Below are 16580 nucleotides of genomic sequence, written 5' to 3' on the forward strand. Positions count from 1 at the left end.
AGAAAGCATAGTGCGGGGGCTGGAGATGAGATTACACAGGAAGGCTCATAAACTGAGTACATGGTGGACATTTAGAAGTAGAGAGATGCGCTGACTTCTAAAGCCCCAGAGCTTCTCTGGCCAAATGCTCCCACCTCCGAGAAGCAGGTCTATGGAAGCCCTGCATCCTCCTCCAGCCTCCCCTTCCCCACCGCTAGGCTTGGGGCAGCGGAGGAGGCAGGTGAAAACTGCACTCGGCTGTCGAGTCGTCATGGCAACCAGAAGTTCAACGGTCCTCACTACCCGGCTTCCACTTCCCCCGGCCCGAGCTTGGGCTTCTAATCTCGCGAGACTTGCCTGAGCGCAGAACCCCGCCGCGGTGATCTCACCCGAGACTGAAGGAGGGAGGAGAGGAGGGAGGGAAGGGATGGGGCGGGGAGAAGGGCCAGTGCAGCGCCGCCACCGCCGGCAACTTTGTGAGCGAGTTCAGTACGTGCGTGAGCGAGTGAGCGGAAAGTCAGTGCGGCCCCGTGTCCCGGGGGGGAGGGAGGGAGGGAGGGTGGGCCCGGGAGACCTCCCGCAGCGCGCTCATCGCCGCCGTCCGGGACTCCCTTCCCGCGCTGTCCCTCCGCGGGTCCTCCAGTCCCGGTGGGCAGTTACCTGTCCCCTCCCCCGCGGCCACGCAACTCCCCTCCTCCCCCCACGGCGCCCAGCACCGTGTTCCGTAGCCGGGACTCTCCCCGGGCGCCGCTCGCTCGTTCCCCGGAGCCGGCGGGCGGGATGAGGGGTTCGGGGGTGCGAGCCGGGGTCCCGGCTTCTGCACAATAGTTGATGCCCCGGGACTAATCACTTCGGCCTCCGCAGCGCACGGAGTGCGGCCGCTGCGGGGACCTCCTCGGAGCGAGGCTGGGGAGCTGTGCTAATCCTGCCCGGGCGGCCCCTTCGCCCGGCGCTCGGAGCCTCAGATCTCCACAGAGGAGGCGGCGAGCGAGCGCGCCCCGACCGTCTGCACGCTTTCTCTTTCTCCCCAGGGAGAGCGCGCGGACGACGCGCCCCGGACGCGCGGCTGCACCGGGAAGCCCAGGCCAAGCGGTAAGTGGCTCAGGAGGGCAGGGCTGGGGGGGGGCGGGGCGGCACTACTGACAGTCCCCCCCTCCGCCCCCGGCTTGGGATTCGCGGTCTGGAGCTGGACGCTCACAGCGGCTGAAAGTTAGATTTCCGATTTAGTGGCGTGCTGGGGATCGCGGTCCCGGCGGGGGCGAGTCTGCACTTCACCGCGCACTGCGCGCGCGCACGTTCGCCCCTCGGGATCCGGATCGGCACCCCTAGAGGCCCGGATCCCCGCATCCCCGCCCGGTGGCCGTGCTTACCCTTCGGCTCCGGGCTCCTCGGAGCGATCCTTCCCCATCCGTCACTCGGTGAGCTCTTTGCAGGTGTGCTGCAGGGGCCAAGGCCCAGTGGGTTAATGGTGGGGAAAGGAAAGATTCGGGTGCGGGCTCAAGGGTGTTAATTTCTCTCCTGGGAGATCCTGGGGACTGAGATGGGGTTGGGGGATGCTCCAACCTGCGTTCCTTGGAGGAAGGAAACCGTCATAAGGTTGGAGAGGCATGAGGGTGCTGTCTGTATACAGAACTTTTTCTTTCCTTGCCCTTTCCAACTTCGCTCCTGACCTTAAAGGCAACTTGCCAGGTTCATAAGTCGCTCCATGGCATTTCAATGTGGGCAAGCTATCGCGTTGGGCAGATTGAAATTTCATCGGGGCTCACCGAGTCCAAAACCAGAGGCACGGGAAATAGCTAGCTTTCAAGGGAGGTGTTGTGCCGGATTGTTGGCATTCCTCTTGGAAGGGGAAGCATTGGGGACAGGTAACTCGTAGACTGCCTTGGTGCTTTATGGATTTGATTTTTTTTTTTTTTTCTGATGATGGCTAGTTGAGAGGCAACCTTCACTGAAATTCATACTACCAAGCCGGTGATGCGATGCAAATTTCAGAGGGAGGTGTCGACTCTCATCAGGTTCCAGGTCTATCTGGATGAACTGGGGTTGGCGTTTCCTCTATAAATCGAGCCTTTCATGTTGAAACTCTGACTCAGAGTCTTAAAGCCATTCTTTTTTATACTAGTACTCTGTGGGAGTGAAGTGTTAACTTTCTCCTTTCTCGAATGGAGTATCTCCAGAGCAAAGGTTCTTTGGCTGATCCTTTTGGACAGCCACAACATAAAGCCCTCCGGGATTGCTCCAGCAGTGTCGTTTAGGCACAGGAATGATTTTCTGTATGTTGGTTTAACGACTTTCCCATATCCTCTTGTCCTTTCTCCAACACTGCAATTAAGCTGCCTTTACTGGGGTGGAAAAAAAGCTGATAGGATTATTATGCAAAGCAGTTAAAAGGTTTAAGTAAAGCAGTTGATGGCCACTGATGTGTCCACCTCTAAAGTGACAACCCAGTTATTAACTAGAATATTATTTCTGAAGCATTTTCCCATGAAATATGTTATTGGCACGAAGGCATTAACAACAGTGATTTAAGATAACCTGGGTGACAGCTTGAACATAAATGGTTGGGGCAAATGAGATATTTGGAGTGGTGACTTGCTTCAGTGTCACAGAAGACTTTTTTCTTACCTCACTCTTAAAGAATTCTTGAAATTGACTATCATTAATTAGGTTTTTCCAGCTGACAGAAAAGGAACGGGTTTAGCAAGTGGCTGGAGACAGTAGTAGGTGTAGCTGTTAGTGTCTCCACAGTTCTGGGACTTCACAGCCCTGGGGCCGCGCGCGGGACTTGCTGTGTTTGACTGTCAGGCAGTTATGTCACTAAAATGACATTCTGAGATTAACTCTTCTTTTGACTCAGTTCTTCAGTGGTATTTCCTTTTATATTTATTCCATATTTGCTTTGAATTACGTGTGCAGTAATGGTGTTGTTTCCTCATTTGAAAACAATCTCAAAGCAGCGTTTGAAGCGCTTCCTCACACCTGAGTGTACTGTAGCTTGAGGACGGCTTGAGATTAACAGTTATGCAGACTCTGGGGTCTTGGTTATCTGAGGTAAGGTGTGCATATGTTGTGCTTTCAGTTGCAGTGTGAATTTTCAGTCAGTGACTTTGAAAATGCTCTCTGAGAGCACAGAGAGCAGCATTAAGTGGACCCCAACTCAGATCTGACTCTTGGCTGACTTAGTGGAAGGTTTATGTGGTAATAAGGCCTGCTGTCTCTTGCCTAGCTGTATTGTTTTTAGCAAAGGTCCAGTCATTGCACAAATGGTCTGACTTTTAATGAAGCTTTTCGGGTTCCTTTTTAGATTTGAACCTTTTGCTTCACTGGCCAGATTAGAATAGCCCCCCTCCCTTTTCTCAAACTCTGATGGACTAGCTTCTTTGTTTCCTTTCACATTGCAGAAGCTGAATCTCAAAATTGGAAAAAGAAAATTTCCCTCTAATTTCCCTGTAATTGTAACCTTTTGAGCCTTGTGAGGCAAACAGTCTTTACAGAGTGCCACCAGCAGAGGCATTTTCTCTTGGTTTCTGGGACTCTAGCACTTAGCAAAATCATTCTTGGGCTTAGGGGACTGTTGGTCCGTCGACCATGGGATCCCATCCACATCTGAGGGTGTGAAGATACCCCATGTCCAAGATTTTGCACATGAGGAGTTTTGATTTTTCAACTTATTTAAAGGATTCAAATTACTTTTCTTCAGAAGTTGTGGATTTCAAATACCTACTCTGCCACTTTCTGGCTGGGATGACCTTAAAAAATAGCTGTACCTCTTTCCCTGTCTGACACTGCAGGGTGAGCACAGAGCTGTGCACCACTTTTGCTACAGAAGCCAACCAGAACATGGGTGTGAATATACGCCGTAGCTGAAGTCTCTTTTGCCATTGCATTTTGCTGCCTCTGGATGAACAGTCATGGGTGACTGAAACTAGAAGGAGTTTGAGCTGAGTTCCTTTGGCCCAGCTTTCCCAGATTGCAAATGAGGTGCTCCAAGCCCAGGGAGTTGACATCCTTCGTATGGCATAAAGCTAGATATAACCAGCATTCAGGTTAACCAGCCTTCCTGATTTAAACATGTTCCTGTGTTTCCCCTTTTGTTCTTTTCCTGCTGACCATGTTGAAGTTAGTTTATGATCTCATATTTAAGCCTTCAGTGATTATTAAATAAAAGGGAGAAGCAAAACTGAAGGAAAAAATATCTACATTAAGGTTGAAAAGTTACAGAAGTAGCATCAATGTCACGTATGGTACCTAAGCTTTGGAGTTACTCAGATAGCTAAGTTATGGAAAAGGAATCCTAAATTAAAGTTGTTGTTGTTAATGTTATTTTACAGATAGCTTTATCACCTTAGTGTCCTGATCCTCTTTAGGGACATTAAATTTTCTTGCTGTCCATCATTTCTTTTCCTTAAGTTTATTTGGGGAAGAAAGGAGTGTGAGCCGTGGGAAGGCGGAACAATTGTCCTGGAGCCAGCTTTCTAACACAGGTGATTTGAGCAAGGGACAGAATGTCCCCATGCAGTTTAATTTGCAACTAGGTCTGTAATGAAAAGCATCTGAGCTCATCTTTTGAGGGAGAGAACACTTCACCTTTTCATCTCATCCTGCATCTTCTAAGGTGACCCAGGTGCAAAGAGATTTTCTTTTGGGACAGGGTTTCACCCAGTGCGTGGCCCTGGCTGGCCTGGAACTCACCATGTAGGTAAAGCCGTCCTTGAACTCACAGAGATTTGCCTTCCTTTGCTTTCTGAGTATGGGAGTGTGTGTGTGTGTGTGTGTGTGTGTGTGTTTAAAAAAACAAAACAAAACTAGAGAGATGAGCCTAAAATGGCATGGAGGGCATTAGGGTCGTGGAGGTGCACCTTAAGGAAGGTGACAAGTTGCTTTTGCAGGCCTAAGATGAGGGCTTCCAGCTGATGGGTTCTAATTGGTTACTTACCATGCTGCAGGTCTCTCTCTAATTAGATTTGTAGTATGCCCAACTTGAAGTTGTGGGAAATAGGTAATTACATAATGTTAGATGAGAGGCTATGCTTTCTGAGGAATGCTGGCTTGGAGATGGAGAATTGCTGGTTTTTATAAACTCAGAGACTGCTGGGGCTGAAAGGACATCTAGCCATAGTTTCCTGAGGTTCCTTCTGACTTCCCTGAGCTGAGCCGTTGATCCAAGTTTGAACAGGTGTGGTTATTGATTGTTTTGTGGTTCATTCAGAGCTTTGCTTCCTTTTACAATGAGTTCTGATCTCAGAGGATTGCTATTGAGAAATTGAAAGCAGAGGGCTGTGTGCCAGCCGCTCATGTTTCTGCAGCCCGGGCGGCTACTATCACTGGGTTCTTTATTTCTTCTTAGGCCCTCACCTTCTACTTCCTCCTCATCCAGGACAGAAGGCCCAGGGTCTCACTGTTGGTAGGCAGTGCTCTACCACAGACTATACTCTCAGCTCTGATAGAGTCTTTTACCTGAGCCCCCGATATTACCTTCCTGTGATTAACGCTTTCACATAATGAATGGTAGATCTCAGCTTGGCATGTTGTGAGCCTCTTGCATTTCTTTTCGTGTACTCAGAGAAGTAGTTCATATTGAGCTGTCTTCAGGGAAGAGTCTGTTTCTTCGGGATACTGGTAAAAGGATGCTCAGGATTTTTGCTGTCCTACTGTTTGAGTCACCTGCGTGTCCCTAGCACTAAGTGGGAAGTTGGTATCTTCTTATATTCTCACGAAGAGCAGAGTTGAGGGCTCAGTGGTGTAGTGGACTTGCTTAGCATTTGTGAGGTCCTGAGGTCAAGCCCAGCATTCCTATCCTCCCTCCCCCTGAGCAGCCTCCTCATGACTCCTGATCTGTATACTGCTGGACTGCTTGTCCCCAGAGACGGAGACAGACAGCTGTCTGCTCTTGAATGAGCTGATCATTTACCATCCTTCCCAGCTTCACTGAAACTTAGAGGAACTCACTAGTCAGCCTCCTGGATTCCAACTTCTAAGTAGTGTGTGTGTGTGTGTGTGTGTGTGTGTGTGTGTGTGTGGTGAAGGGGGTGGGGGTGTAGTCCCTAGCTCAGTTGTGTGGGAGAACTGTACCCAAGCTTGAATGTAGTTCTCAACCCTGACTCCAGTTAGAGAAATTCCTGTGGTACTTCACAGTTTATTCTTATTTTAAAATTAGGGCCTTAGTGCTGAGGTGCAGTGAAAGGAAGGCTACTGATTGCATAAGGAAATCCTGTTTCAGTCGGGGAGAGTCCAGAGTACTAGTGGGGTCTCAGAAAGGCTTGTTACAATCTAATGCTTGCTCTTCTGGGATTGTTCTGGAGCTGTCTTCAAAGTACTGTGTAGCTGAGGCTGCTTGGGTGGGATGTGTGCTGGGGGGAGACCATGAGGAAGGCCATGGTTACTGCAAGGTCCAGGTCAGGATAGCCAGGTAGGTGTTGGAAGACACTCGGTAGGTGATTATGTATGTCTTGCTTCCTTCCAAAGTGATTTTGTATGATCTTTGGATCTGTGTTTGATAGTCAGGTGAATATATAGCTCTCTGTGGTCATGGAAATTTCATTCTGGATAGATGAAAGACGAAAGAGAATAAAAGAGTTCTGTTTATTGAAAAAGGTGGTTTAGAAGGAATCTAGAACTGCTTGCCTACACGTAAGGGGACATCAACTTGGTAATTGTGTGGTCCACTTAAAACAGTATAGTAAAAACACAAGTATATATGGTTTGGTGGTTTTAAGTTTACTCACCTTTTTGTGACATAGAGCTCTAAAATTGAAAAAAAAAGTTTTGTATCCGAAACTGTTCATCAGACAACTTCTACTTTCTTTTCCCTCCTACCCCAGTCCCTGGCAACTGCCAACTTTTTGTCTTTCGATTTGGTTATCCCCTCTTCCCCCAAACACCCCTCTCACCCCCCGCCCCCCAACATCACACATAAGTGGAGTTATGTAGTGTTTGTCCTTAAGTGACTGGCTTATTCTACTAGGCATGTCCTCGAGGATGACAGTGTGTAATATATGACAGAACTGCTGTCCCTTTAGGATGGTTGTGTGGGATGTGTTTACCCCTTGCTGATCCTTAGTGTTTTTTGAGACAGGGCTTCTCTGTGTCACAGAACTTTGGCTGACCTGGAACTCACTCTGTAGACCAGACTGGCTTCAAACTCATAGAGACCCGCCTGCCTTTGCCTCCTGAGTGCTGGGAAATAAGGAATGTGCTGCCCGCCACAGCTCGCCTGGGTCTGGTTGGAAACAGTGGTACACAGATGTCCTTTTCAGAGCTTGCATTCTTTTGCATGTTAACTTAGAAGTGTGATTGCTGGGCCATGCACAGTTTTGGGAAGCTTTTCATTCCATGTTTTCCCTGGTGGTTGTACCCCAACAGTCTCTGCAGTAGTTCACTAAACTTCCAGTTTGTCCGCATCCTCACCAATGCTTGCATTCCCCCCACCCCCTTTTATATTGTGGCTGTGCTGTATACTCGAGGTGGAATCTCATGGTGTCAATGGTAACTCTGGTGGGTGGTTCTGTTTCATGCCCTCTGATGGTTTTTGATCACCATGTGTTAAGTTCTCTGCCCATTTTCCATTTTTCTTTTTTCTTATTTCAAATTTAAGAGTTAATTTGTATATTCTAGATATCAGACCTTTATCAGATACATAATTTACAAGTATAGAACCTCTATAGGTTCCTTTTTTCTCTTGATTGTGTTTGATGCACAAAGTTTTTAACACATTTTATTCATTTGTATTTTATGCATATGAATGTTTTGACTTCAATATTTGTGGACCACATGTATGGCAGGTGCCCATGGAGGCCAGAAGAGGGTGTTGGAGCCCCCTGAAATTGGAGTTATAGATGGTTGTGAGCCACCATGTGGGTGCTAAGAACCAAACCTGGATCCTCTGCAAGAGCAGCAAGTGCTCTGATCAGCTGGGCCATTACTCCAACTCCATGTTCAAAAAATTTAAGAGTTTTCCATTTGATCTAGACTCTTGATCCACTTTTGAGCTCATTTTATATAATCCATAAGACAAGCTATATTCTATGGCATGTGGACCTCACATAGTTCGAAGTACTGTTGAGAAGACAGTACTTTCCTTCCCTAGTGGTTGGTGTTCCTGTTCAAGGTCACATGACTGTGTATAAGGGTTCATCTCCACAGAGGTGACTCCAATCCATTGGTTTTGGTTCTGTGGTGTCACTTTTCATTTCACAGAGCCGAATGTTGAGTGATAGGCACATGGAAAGCTAAAATAATGTTTCTGGGTTCATTTGTTTGTTTGTTGAGTAGACCAGATACATTTAAAGGAGGAAGTAAAGTGATTTAAATGGCAAAATGTGAGTGAAGCTATCATTTGCAAGTAATCTGCTAAGGGTCATGGGTCCAGCATTTCCTGATTTGCAACGAACATGTACAGAGTCCAATGTCTCGAGGAAGCTTCAAAAAGAACCTTGACTTAGTCCTGAAGATTGCCCACTAACTCAGTGGCTATCTTGTGTGTGTTCAGACACCAGACGAGTAAAGGCCAGTGGTCAGCATTGGGTATTGTGCTTTGGATGCCAATTTTTTGATCGATCAATCAATCAATTGATTGATCGATCTCTGTCTATCTATCTATCTATCTATCTATCTATCTATCTATCTATCTATCTATCTGATACAGGTCTCTCATTAGCTTGGACCTGCTGAACTAGGTGAGACTGGCTGGTTAGCAAGCCCTGGGGTATCTATCTGTATCTACCTCCTACCACACTTGCCTCTTAAGTGGGTTTTGCTGCTTTATATTTGTTTTTAATGAATTCTCTAGAAGCAATCTGAAAAAAATTTTTGATCATTTATTTTGTATGTATAGCTGCATGTATTTATGTGTAGCATGTGCATGCCTGGTGCCCACTAAGGCTAGAAGAGGCATTGGATCCCCTGGTACTGGAGTTACAGTCCACCTGTGAGCTGCTGTTGAGTGTCAGGAGCCCAGGTCCTCTAGGAGAACAGTTAGTGGTGTATTCATACAGGGAAAGCCGCCTGCTTCACTTCTGACACAGGCGAGCAGCAGCTGTTTATTGTGAAAGTAGTTCTTATTAAATGTTCTTTATGTGGAGGAGAAAAGAAACAGTTTTGTTTCTCGGTTTCCAAGGAGATACGTTTTGGCAAATTTTATTTCATCAAGTGCTTTTCTAATTAAGAAAACTAAGGAAATTGCCTGTAATATATCTTGGCTACAGTTTCCCTGAGACCCAGGGAGTTCTCAAGTCTTAGTTTCTCCCACATCCAGTTCATTCTGAGGGAACTGAGAAACCTCCCAGGTTCTGGGTAACCCTGGGTTTTGCGTCAGCTGTTGGAAGAGCCTTGATCCTCTAGACCTCAGTTATTTCGTTAGCCTTCGTTTGTTCTTCTGACAAGTCTGTTGCTCATTGTCGAGTACCTGTACACCAAGCATCCTTTTCTTTGAAAAAGAGGAGGAATTGAGCCGAATGACGTTTTCTTTAGAACCTATTGTTATATTGCAGGAGTTAATTGTAATCAGTGAGATTTAACGCTTTGAGTGGTTGATATTGGAAACATTGTTGAAAGCACTAAAGAGAGAGATTTAGGGTTTTTGTTGTTAATGCTGTTGGTTTTGTTTGCTTTTTTTCTCTTAAGACATTTTAGCAAGAAAATTCTGTAACAGTTAGTACTTTAAGTATTAGTTTTATTCTGATCCAAAAATAATAACCTACTTAGACTTGGCTCTGAAAGGCTTCTTTCCAGGTCATATCGGTGACTGGCATTTTTGAGTCCAGTCTTTTTCCTGTTACCGACACCCAGGAGTCTCATTCTTACACCTTGTGAGTGGTAGGCTCTAATGTGAGAACCCTTTCTCCTAGGTGCCCTGGCCTGAGTCTTCGAGAGCCCTGCTTGCTTGTGCATGGCCCTATGGAAATGTGCTCACCAATGCAGTCACACTGGAGGTCTGAGTGCGGTGCTTTGCCAATCAGCCTGGCATTTGCCCATGCTGCCAGATAGTCCATGTTCAGACCACCTAATCGGACGTTTTGTCTTTGTGAAGTTAGCATTTCCATTTTAATGCTGGAACTCTAATGTAGTATTGACTATACATCAAAAGACTCAGTTATGCTAAGCGAAATATAAGGATTTCTTCCCATGAGCGAGGGCTGTTCATTGGCTGCTGTAAATCTGGTCTCATTGTTGCCAAAGAACACTGGAAGGTCTGTTTCAGTGTTGGCTCTGTTACATGCTACATGTGATTCTGGCTGCTCCTCTTTCATCTACGTGAACATACTCTCCGAGTGCTTTATAGATGGAAGACACCCTTTCAGAGCGTACATCAACAGGTAGCCCCGGGGGATGTGAGACACCCTGGGAGGGTTTCTGTATAAAGTTGTGTTTTAGTTATCTTTTTTAAAGGGTGTTTTCTCTACACACATGTCTGTGCATAAAGTGTATACAGTGTCTATGGAGGCCAGAAAAGACTGTCAGATTCCCTAAAGCTGTGTCTTAAAAAACAGACTGGTTCACAGAATCAGGAGGGTGTGGGTGCAGACAGGCTCAAGTAGTGCTCAAAGAAGATGGTGATAGCAGAAATAGGGGTGACAAGCTGAGCCTGGGCTCTGGGTGTGTCCTGGAGCTGACCTGGTTTGCTGGGGAGCTCTTGTGCACTGCAAGTGTGCAGTCAGGGATGACACTGTTTTGCCAGAGCAGCTGGTGTAATAGAGGTGCCATGGACCAAAGGAAGTGACTGGAGGAGCAGGTTTGGGTGGGGAGTTCAAGTTGGGAGTTGACTTGTACATGGGTATGCAGTGCTTGTTGACATCAAGTAGGCAGTGGGCTGGTCTCTCAGTGCTCTTGAACTTGGGTTGTCTTATCTGTGAAATGGGGAAGTATCTACCCTTCTCAGAAATTTGGAGATAAAGACAGGAAAGGCTGTCTTGTTTCTGTGAAAACTTGACTACCCATCTTACTACTGACTTTGGGATGTCTGGAACCATTTAGCTCTCAGACTAGCATGTACTGTTTCTCCTAGATCCATCCTGGAGTCCTAGACAGTTGCCTGGGGAACTTGTACTCTAGCTTCCCAGGCTGTCAGAGAGCTTCTTGTGCATAAAATCAGGGAGGCAATTTAGGGAGTCTGATGCAGGTCTGCCTCTTGAACATTGCTTCGACCAGATTAACTTCATTTAAATGGAAAGATACTATATTGGGAAAATGTATTATTTCCCAGATAGTTCATTGTTTTAGGCCTTCATAAGCTAGGTAAGATTATAGTTGTAGGCATAATGTTTTTTGGTACACGTTTTTTGGTACACTGTGTAAAGTTTACTCTTGTGTTTACTCTTTACTCAAATGCTGATTTCTCTGCCCTCATATCTCATTTCAGTCATTGTAATGCTTATACCAAGAGTCTACTGTCTCAGGTTTGAGTAAACAGTTCTTACTGTTTACTCTCTGTCTTGAGAATAAATGCTAATCACCCAGTGGCTGGACAAAATAGAAAATAGGGCTGTGAAGAAGAAATGTGTTTCCTTATAGTTGATGCCTTCCCTTGGGGTGGGTGCTGGCTCAGAGGGTAATAGTTCTTTCAGCTTTTACAGAGGACTGGGTTTAGTTCCCAGCACTCACAAGACAGCTCCCAACTGCTCCTAATTCCATTTTCAGGGCATCAGATGCCCTCTTTTGATATCTGTGGGATCCTGCACACATGGGTTACACATACTAACACTCAGGTGCACATGTACACATGAAATAAACTTTTAAAAAAACAGATACCTTCCCAGTAGTTGTCTGTGGGTTTAGGTAAGAGGTTGGTCATGGTTCTTGTTTCTTTGAGGGCAGTTTTGGATGGAGACTAATGCTCTTCATAGGTTGGATGCAGTCTTTGATTCATTGTGGTACGACCATAAACTATGGTGATGCTTGCTGTTGTCCTCAGAGTTTGAGCATTAGTCAGGCTGGACTTGAACTCCGTGTGTACTCCATGCAAACCTTGGGATCTTTCCAGGTATCTTCCTGTGTAGCTAGGACTACAGGCTTATACCATCAAGATTCTAATGGGCATTACTTACTGTGTATGCTTGTTGCAAGTCCTGGGGTGCAGAGAGAGATGATGAACAATACTTTTGTAACTTTAATTTTTTTCAAACTTTATTTTTAATGATGGTTCTTGAACACCAGAGGTAGTGGGAAAGAAAGGATACAGGGGAAGTGGACCTATTTAGAAAGGTTTTTTGGAGCAACTCCCTTCTGTGTTGTCTGGAAATCTACAGTTCAGTTCACAGGTCAGCAGCGGCAGCTCGATCCACTCTCAAACATGTCATGGATGCACCAGCAGTCCAGTTTTCCCAGTAGTGGTGGCACTACTAGCAGAGACAGCCATGCCTCTCAGTCTCAGCTCGTTTCAGTAGGAGGGACCAGCAGGAACAGCAGGGGAAGTTCTCTGCTGTGCCTCTTGGGGAAGCAAAGATCAGCAAAGACACAAGACCCACAAGTGTTGGACAGCTAGCTCTACCAGCAAGCCAAGCTCTCTCTGTCACTCTGTGGAGTTCTTTTTCTACCCTCCAAACATCACGTGTCCTCCATGTGCCTTGCTTCAGTATAGGCATCCATTCAGCTGGAGCCCACAGAGTCCAACAAGAAGAGCTCAACTACGCAGTGTAAGGCGGACCAATGCATGCGTGTTGTTAGCAAACAATCTTCATCCCGTGTCCTTTCACATGCTTGCTTTAGCAGAACATCCTCTCTCCTGTGTCTGCTTCAGCGAAATGTTCCTTCATGTGTTTGCCCCAGCAAAACACCATCCAAATGACTTTCTAAATAACCTTAAGTTTCTGCTTCATACCTTGGAGGGTCTGGTCACGTAGTATGTTAATGATTGATGAATTGTGTTGAGTGGGAAATGGTTTTAATGATAAGGGAAAGTATGGAATGGCTAGAACTGTTTTTAGCTAAGTGTCTTGGAGGCAGGAATTATTTTAGTGCTCTCTGGTGTCTGTCAAGCAAGAAAACCTTTCTTTTTGATAGGCTTTTGGTTATATCTTCAAATCTATTTTTTTTAAGAAAAGTAGTTTCTTTTTATTTTATGTGCATTTGTGTTTTGCCTGCGTGTATGCCTATATGAAAGTATCGAATCCCTTGGAACTGCAGTTACAGACAGTTCTAAGCTGCCATGTAGGTGCTGGGAATTGAACCCATGTCGTCTGGAAGAGCAGCCAGTGCTCTTAACCACTGAGCCATTTCTCCAGCCCTACATCCTCAAATTTATACAATGGGTCTGTTCATTTGCTTAGTAATTGTTGAGGTACCTAATCCGGTTTTCCTCGATTTGGCTTACTATATATTATTTTGTTTCAGTTTCCAAGAAACTATTGGTATGCAGTATAATATTACCACAATTCTGAAAAACCTCAAACCTTTCTGTTTATGAAGTATATATTAAAGGATATAGAGCAATTGTAAGAATCATCATAAAGGGATCCATGTTTAAATCGTCCCATCTTTTCCATGCTTGCTTTTGCTGGCTTTCAAAGTAACAGAGCTGTGCGGTAGCTTGTGTGTAGTAGTTCCTGCTCCTGGGACGCCGTCTAAGCGTCTGCACTTACAGTGCTCATTTATGTATTCTGGAAGGTTTTTCTTACAGTGTATTTGCATCCTCTCTCACCGACCTGTTTTCCCACTTAAACTGTCCAAGTCAGCACTTTTTATGGTATTTGTAGAGTGGTGTGACCATCTCTTTCCATAAACAAGTAGAACATTTTTAATCAGCCAAAAAAGACTTCCAGACCCATCTGCAGTCGCTCCCTACCTTTCCTCATCTCTCCCTCTCCCCAGCACTGGTACTTCCTGTGGACTTGCCTACCTGTGTGTTTCATGTAAATGGAGGCAGGTGCTGAGTGATAGGTGGTGACTGGCACATGCTTCCCAGCTCCATCAGAGCACTTCTTAGCATCATTTCCTCCCTCCGTCCCTCCGTCCCTCGGTCCCTCCGTCCCTCCCTTCCATCCTTGCTTCCTCTTGTCTGCCTCCCAGCTCCATCAAAGCACTTCTTATAATTTTATTTGTTCATTCATTCATTCATTCATTCATTCATTCATTCATTCATTCATTGGGACAGGGTCTTACTATGTAATTCTGGCTATCCTAAGCTCCCTATGTAGCCCAGGATAGCTTTGAACTCAATTTACTTTCCTCTGCCTCCATAGTGCTGAGCTCACACGTTGTGTCTCGGTATCTGGCTAAAGCACACCTTATTTTCGTAGACACTGTCACTTTGGTAGTGTTGTCACAGAGTCAGCAGTACAGAGTCCCTGTGTGAGCATGCAGTAACTGCAGCCTGTGCTGCAGCCAGACAAAAGGGCAAGCAAGCTCTCTGGTCTGGGACAGCCACGTATATGTGGGACAGAGTGAGATTTGGGGCTTTCTTAAAATAAGACACTCCTCTCCCATGTTCTGTGTTTCTCCATTGAGTTCCCCCTTATTTCCACTCTGAAGTGTTCTTCAGAGTTTTTCAGATTCCTCTCAGAGTCATTGAGCCTTCCCTTCCTTCAATTTGTGGCCTGCCTCGCTGTTTCCCCCCTGCAAATGGGTTCCTGTTTTCAACATTTTCTGTTTCACTGCCACGGTCTCAGAGCCAGCCCTTCACCTTTACATCTGAGTGACTGGGGCAGTTTCCTTGCCAACCGGTGTGCAGTTCTGACTCGAAGGCTACCCTGAAGCTCACGTCTGCAGTGCTGTATGCACCAAGCCCACACTCCTGCTTGTGTGACTGCTTGCTGTCTCTTTTCTCTCCTGCTTATCGATTTCACTGTCTTTCACCAGATTGTCCCTGCTCTTACATGCTGGGCTTCTCTTCAGCCCCTGTAACAACCTTTCTGGTTCCTTTGAACCTTTGTCTGTTGTCTGTTTCGTTGTATTTCCAGGTTTACTTTTTTTTAGATTAAAAAGTATGCACAGTCACCAGCAGCCCTCTTTGCTCTCGGCTCCTTCTTGTGAGGTAACCCAGGCTGGCCTCAAACTCCTCATCTCTCCACTGCTGGGGAATGTTGAGATTATAGGTGTGTCCCACCACTCCCAACTCGAGCTCTAGTTTAAATTGGATCTTTCTCATCCTTTAAGACCCACCTCTTCAGTGAGAACTTCTTGGACATTAAAGCTCCTCCCGAGTTTTTCTCTCTTTGGAATTCATTTTGCTCTGTCATATTCTTAAAAATCCAAGCATGTAATAGTATAGAGTCCCTAAGGTAGGATGGTGAGAGTAGTACAGATGTTTGCACATCAGCAAGGTCTTTTCCAGCAGAGTTACCTGCAGGAGCAATAGGCACTCACTCCTGAGAGTCCGTCTTGGACAGTCTAATGTAGGGACATTCAGACTCCACATCAAGGGTCAGTTGGGTTTAGTCCTCCACAGTGAGTGTCAGAGTCACCTGGCAGGCAAGCACGGTGAGTGTATACACCCTTCTTTTCCACCTTGAAAGTCCACATCAAAGCGTCAGACAAGTAAGTCACTTGGAAGCGTCTCAGTAAGTTGATGTCTTAGTCCTGAGAGCCCGTGAGCATCTCATTGACTTGCTGGATTTATTGTACTTGTGCTGTAAGACCATGAAGGTAAGGTTTTTGGTTTTGTCTGCTTAGGACATAGAGCCTAGAGGGATCGGATGCAGCTGACAAGAGAAGCCCTCTGATTTCTTTCCAGGTATACCTTAGACGGTAGGGACCCTTACTCATTTTGTATGTTTCTTTATTTGCACCAGAGGAACAAGTACTTATTCATTCCTGGCTGGCAGACATATCAGCCTGCTGCTTCCTGACTTGTCCTTGGAGGGCTTGCTGCTGTTTTACCTCACTAATGCGTTGCCTGGAGAGGAGCCACCTAGTGCTCAGTTGCTTCATGGCAGGAGCCTGTTGCTTCCCAGTCACAGGATTAACATGGACAAGATGGTTGAGGATGCACTCATGTCACTCTATTCTGAAACTTTTAACAAGCTGCAAGATACACCATAGCCCTGTGAGTAGGGGCTGGCCTGCAGGTGGTAGGACTTCTCCCTTATCGCCTTGCACTGTAGCAAGCTATATTGCAGTTTGCAGCCATCACTTGGGAACACAGTTGTGTTTCGCTGTGTGAATACAGTCTGTTTTCCTGTTGGAAGTGCCAGAAAGCCTGTCTATGTATAATAGGGTAGTTCTGACCTCCCAGTCAGCTAAGCTAGTCAATTTGTTTTAAACACTAGTTCATGCTGATGAACTACACTCCACACCCATTTCTCCAGTGAAAGGCAGTCTTCCTATCATGGGTTTCAGCTGGGAATGCAGTTCATAATTAGCTTGTATTGTTCCGCAGTTTTGTTTTTTAAATCATTGCTGATGACCAGTTCTTAGAGTTGTCATATGAGTTACCTTTTGGTGTTCCTTGACTCCCAACTTCGTGTGGGACATCGGCCTGCTAGTGTGACCTCCACAGTTAATGTCTTTCACCAAACTCCACTAATAGGTTTGTCCTATGTTAGATTTTGTACTTATCCTCATGTCATTTCTTTTGAGATAGACACAGAGATACTTAGGACATAGGACCTGAAGATTACTGAGAGAGGCTAGGACAGCAGGCAGCCTGGCTTTTGTACACTCAACTGGTT

The 16580-nt window shown here is 46.0% G+C and overlaps 2 protein-coding genes across 5 annotated transcripts in view; both read left to right on the forward strand.

Annotated features, from left to right (window-relative positions):
- The first annotated feature begins 370 nt into the window (after nt 1–370).
- Nucleotides 371–16580, forward strand: part of LOC148005380 (uncharacterized) — a 168564-nt gene continuing 152354 nt past the window's right edge. For 3 of the 4 annotated variants that reach the window (XM_087555119.1, XM_087555118.1, XM_087555121.1), the window contains exons 1-2: nt 371–495; nt 1011–1071. In XM_087555119.1, the coding sequence (XP_087411245.1) occupies nt 407–495; nt 1011–1071 (150 nt within the window). In that variant the 5' untranslated portion in view covers nt 371–406. The remainder of the gene's footprint in view (nt 496–1010; nt 1072–16580) is intronic. The other variant, XM_087555120.1, reaches the window with a different exon arrangement.
- Sipa1l1 (signal-induced proliferation-associated 1 like 1) overlaps nt 438–16580 on the forward strand; it is a 279472-nt gene continuing 263329 nt past the window's right edge. The window contains 2 exon segments of the mRNA NM_001389245.1: nt 438–495; nt 1011–1071. The gene's annotated coding sequence lies outside the window, so the exon portion shown is untranslated.

This window comes from Rattus norvegicus, chromosome 6, assembly GCF_021556685.1.
Source record: "Rattus norvegicus strain SHRSP/BbbUtx chromosome 6, alternate assembly SHRSP_T2T, whole genome shotgun sequence".
Lineage (NCBI taxonomy): Eukaryota > Metazoa > Chordata > Mammalia > Rodentia > Muridae > Rattus > Rattus norvegicus.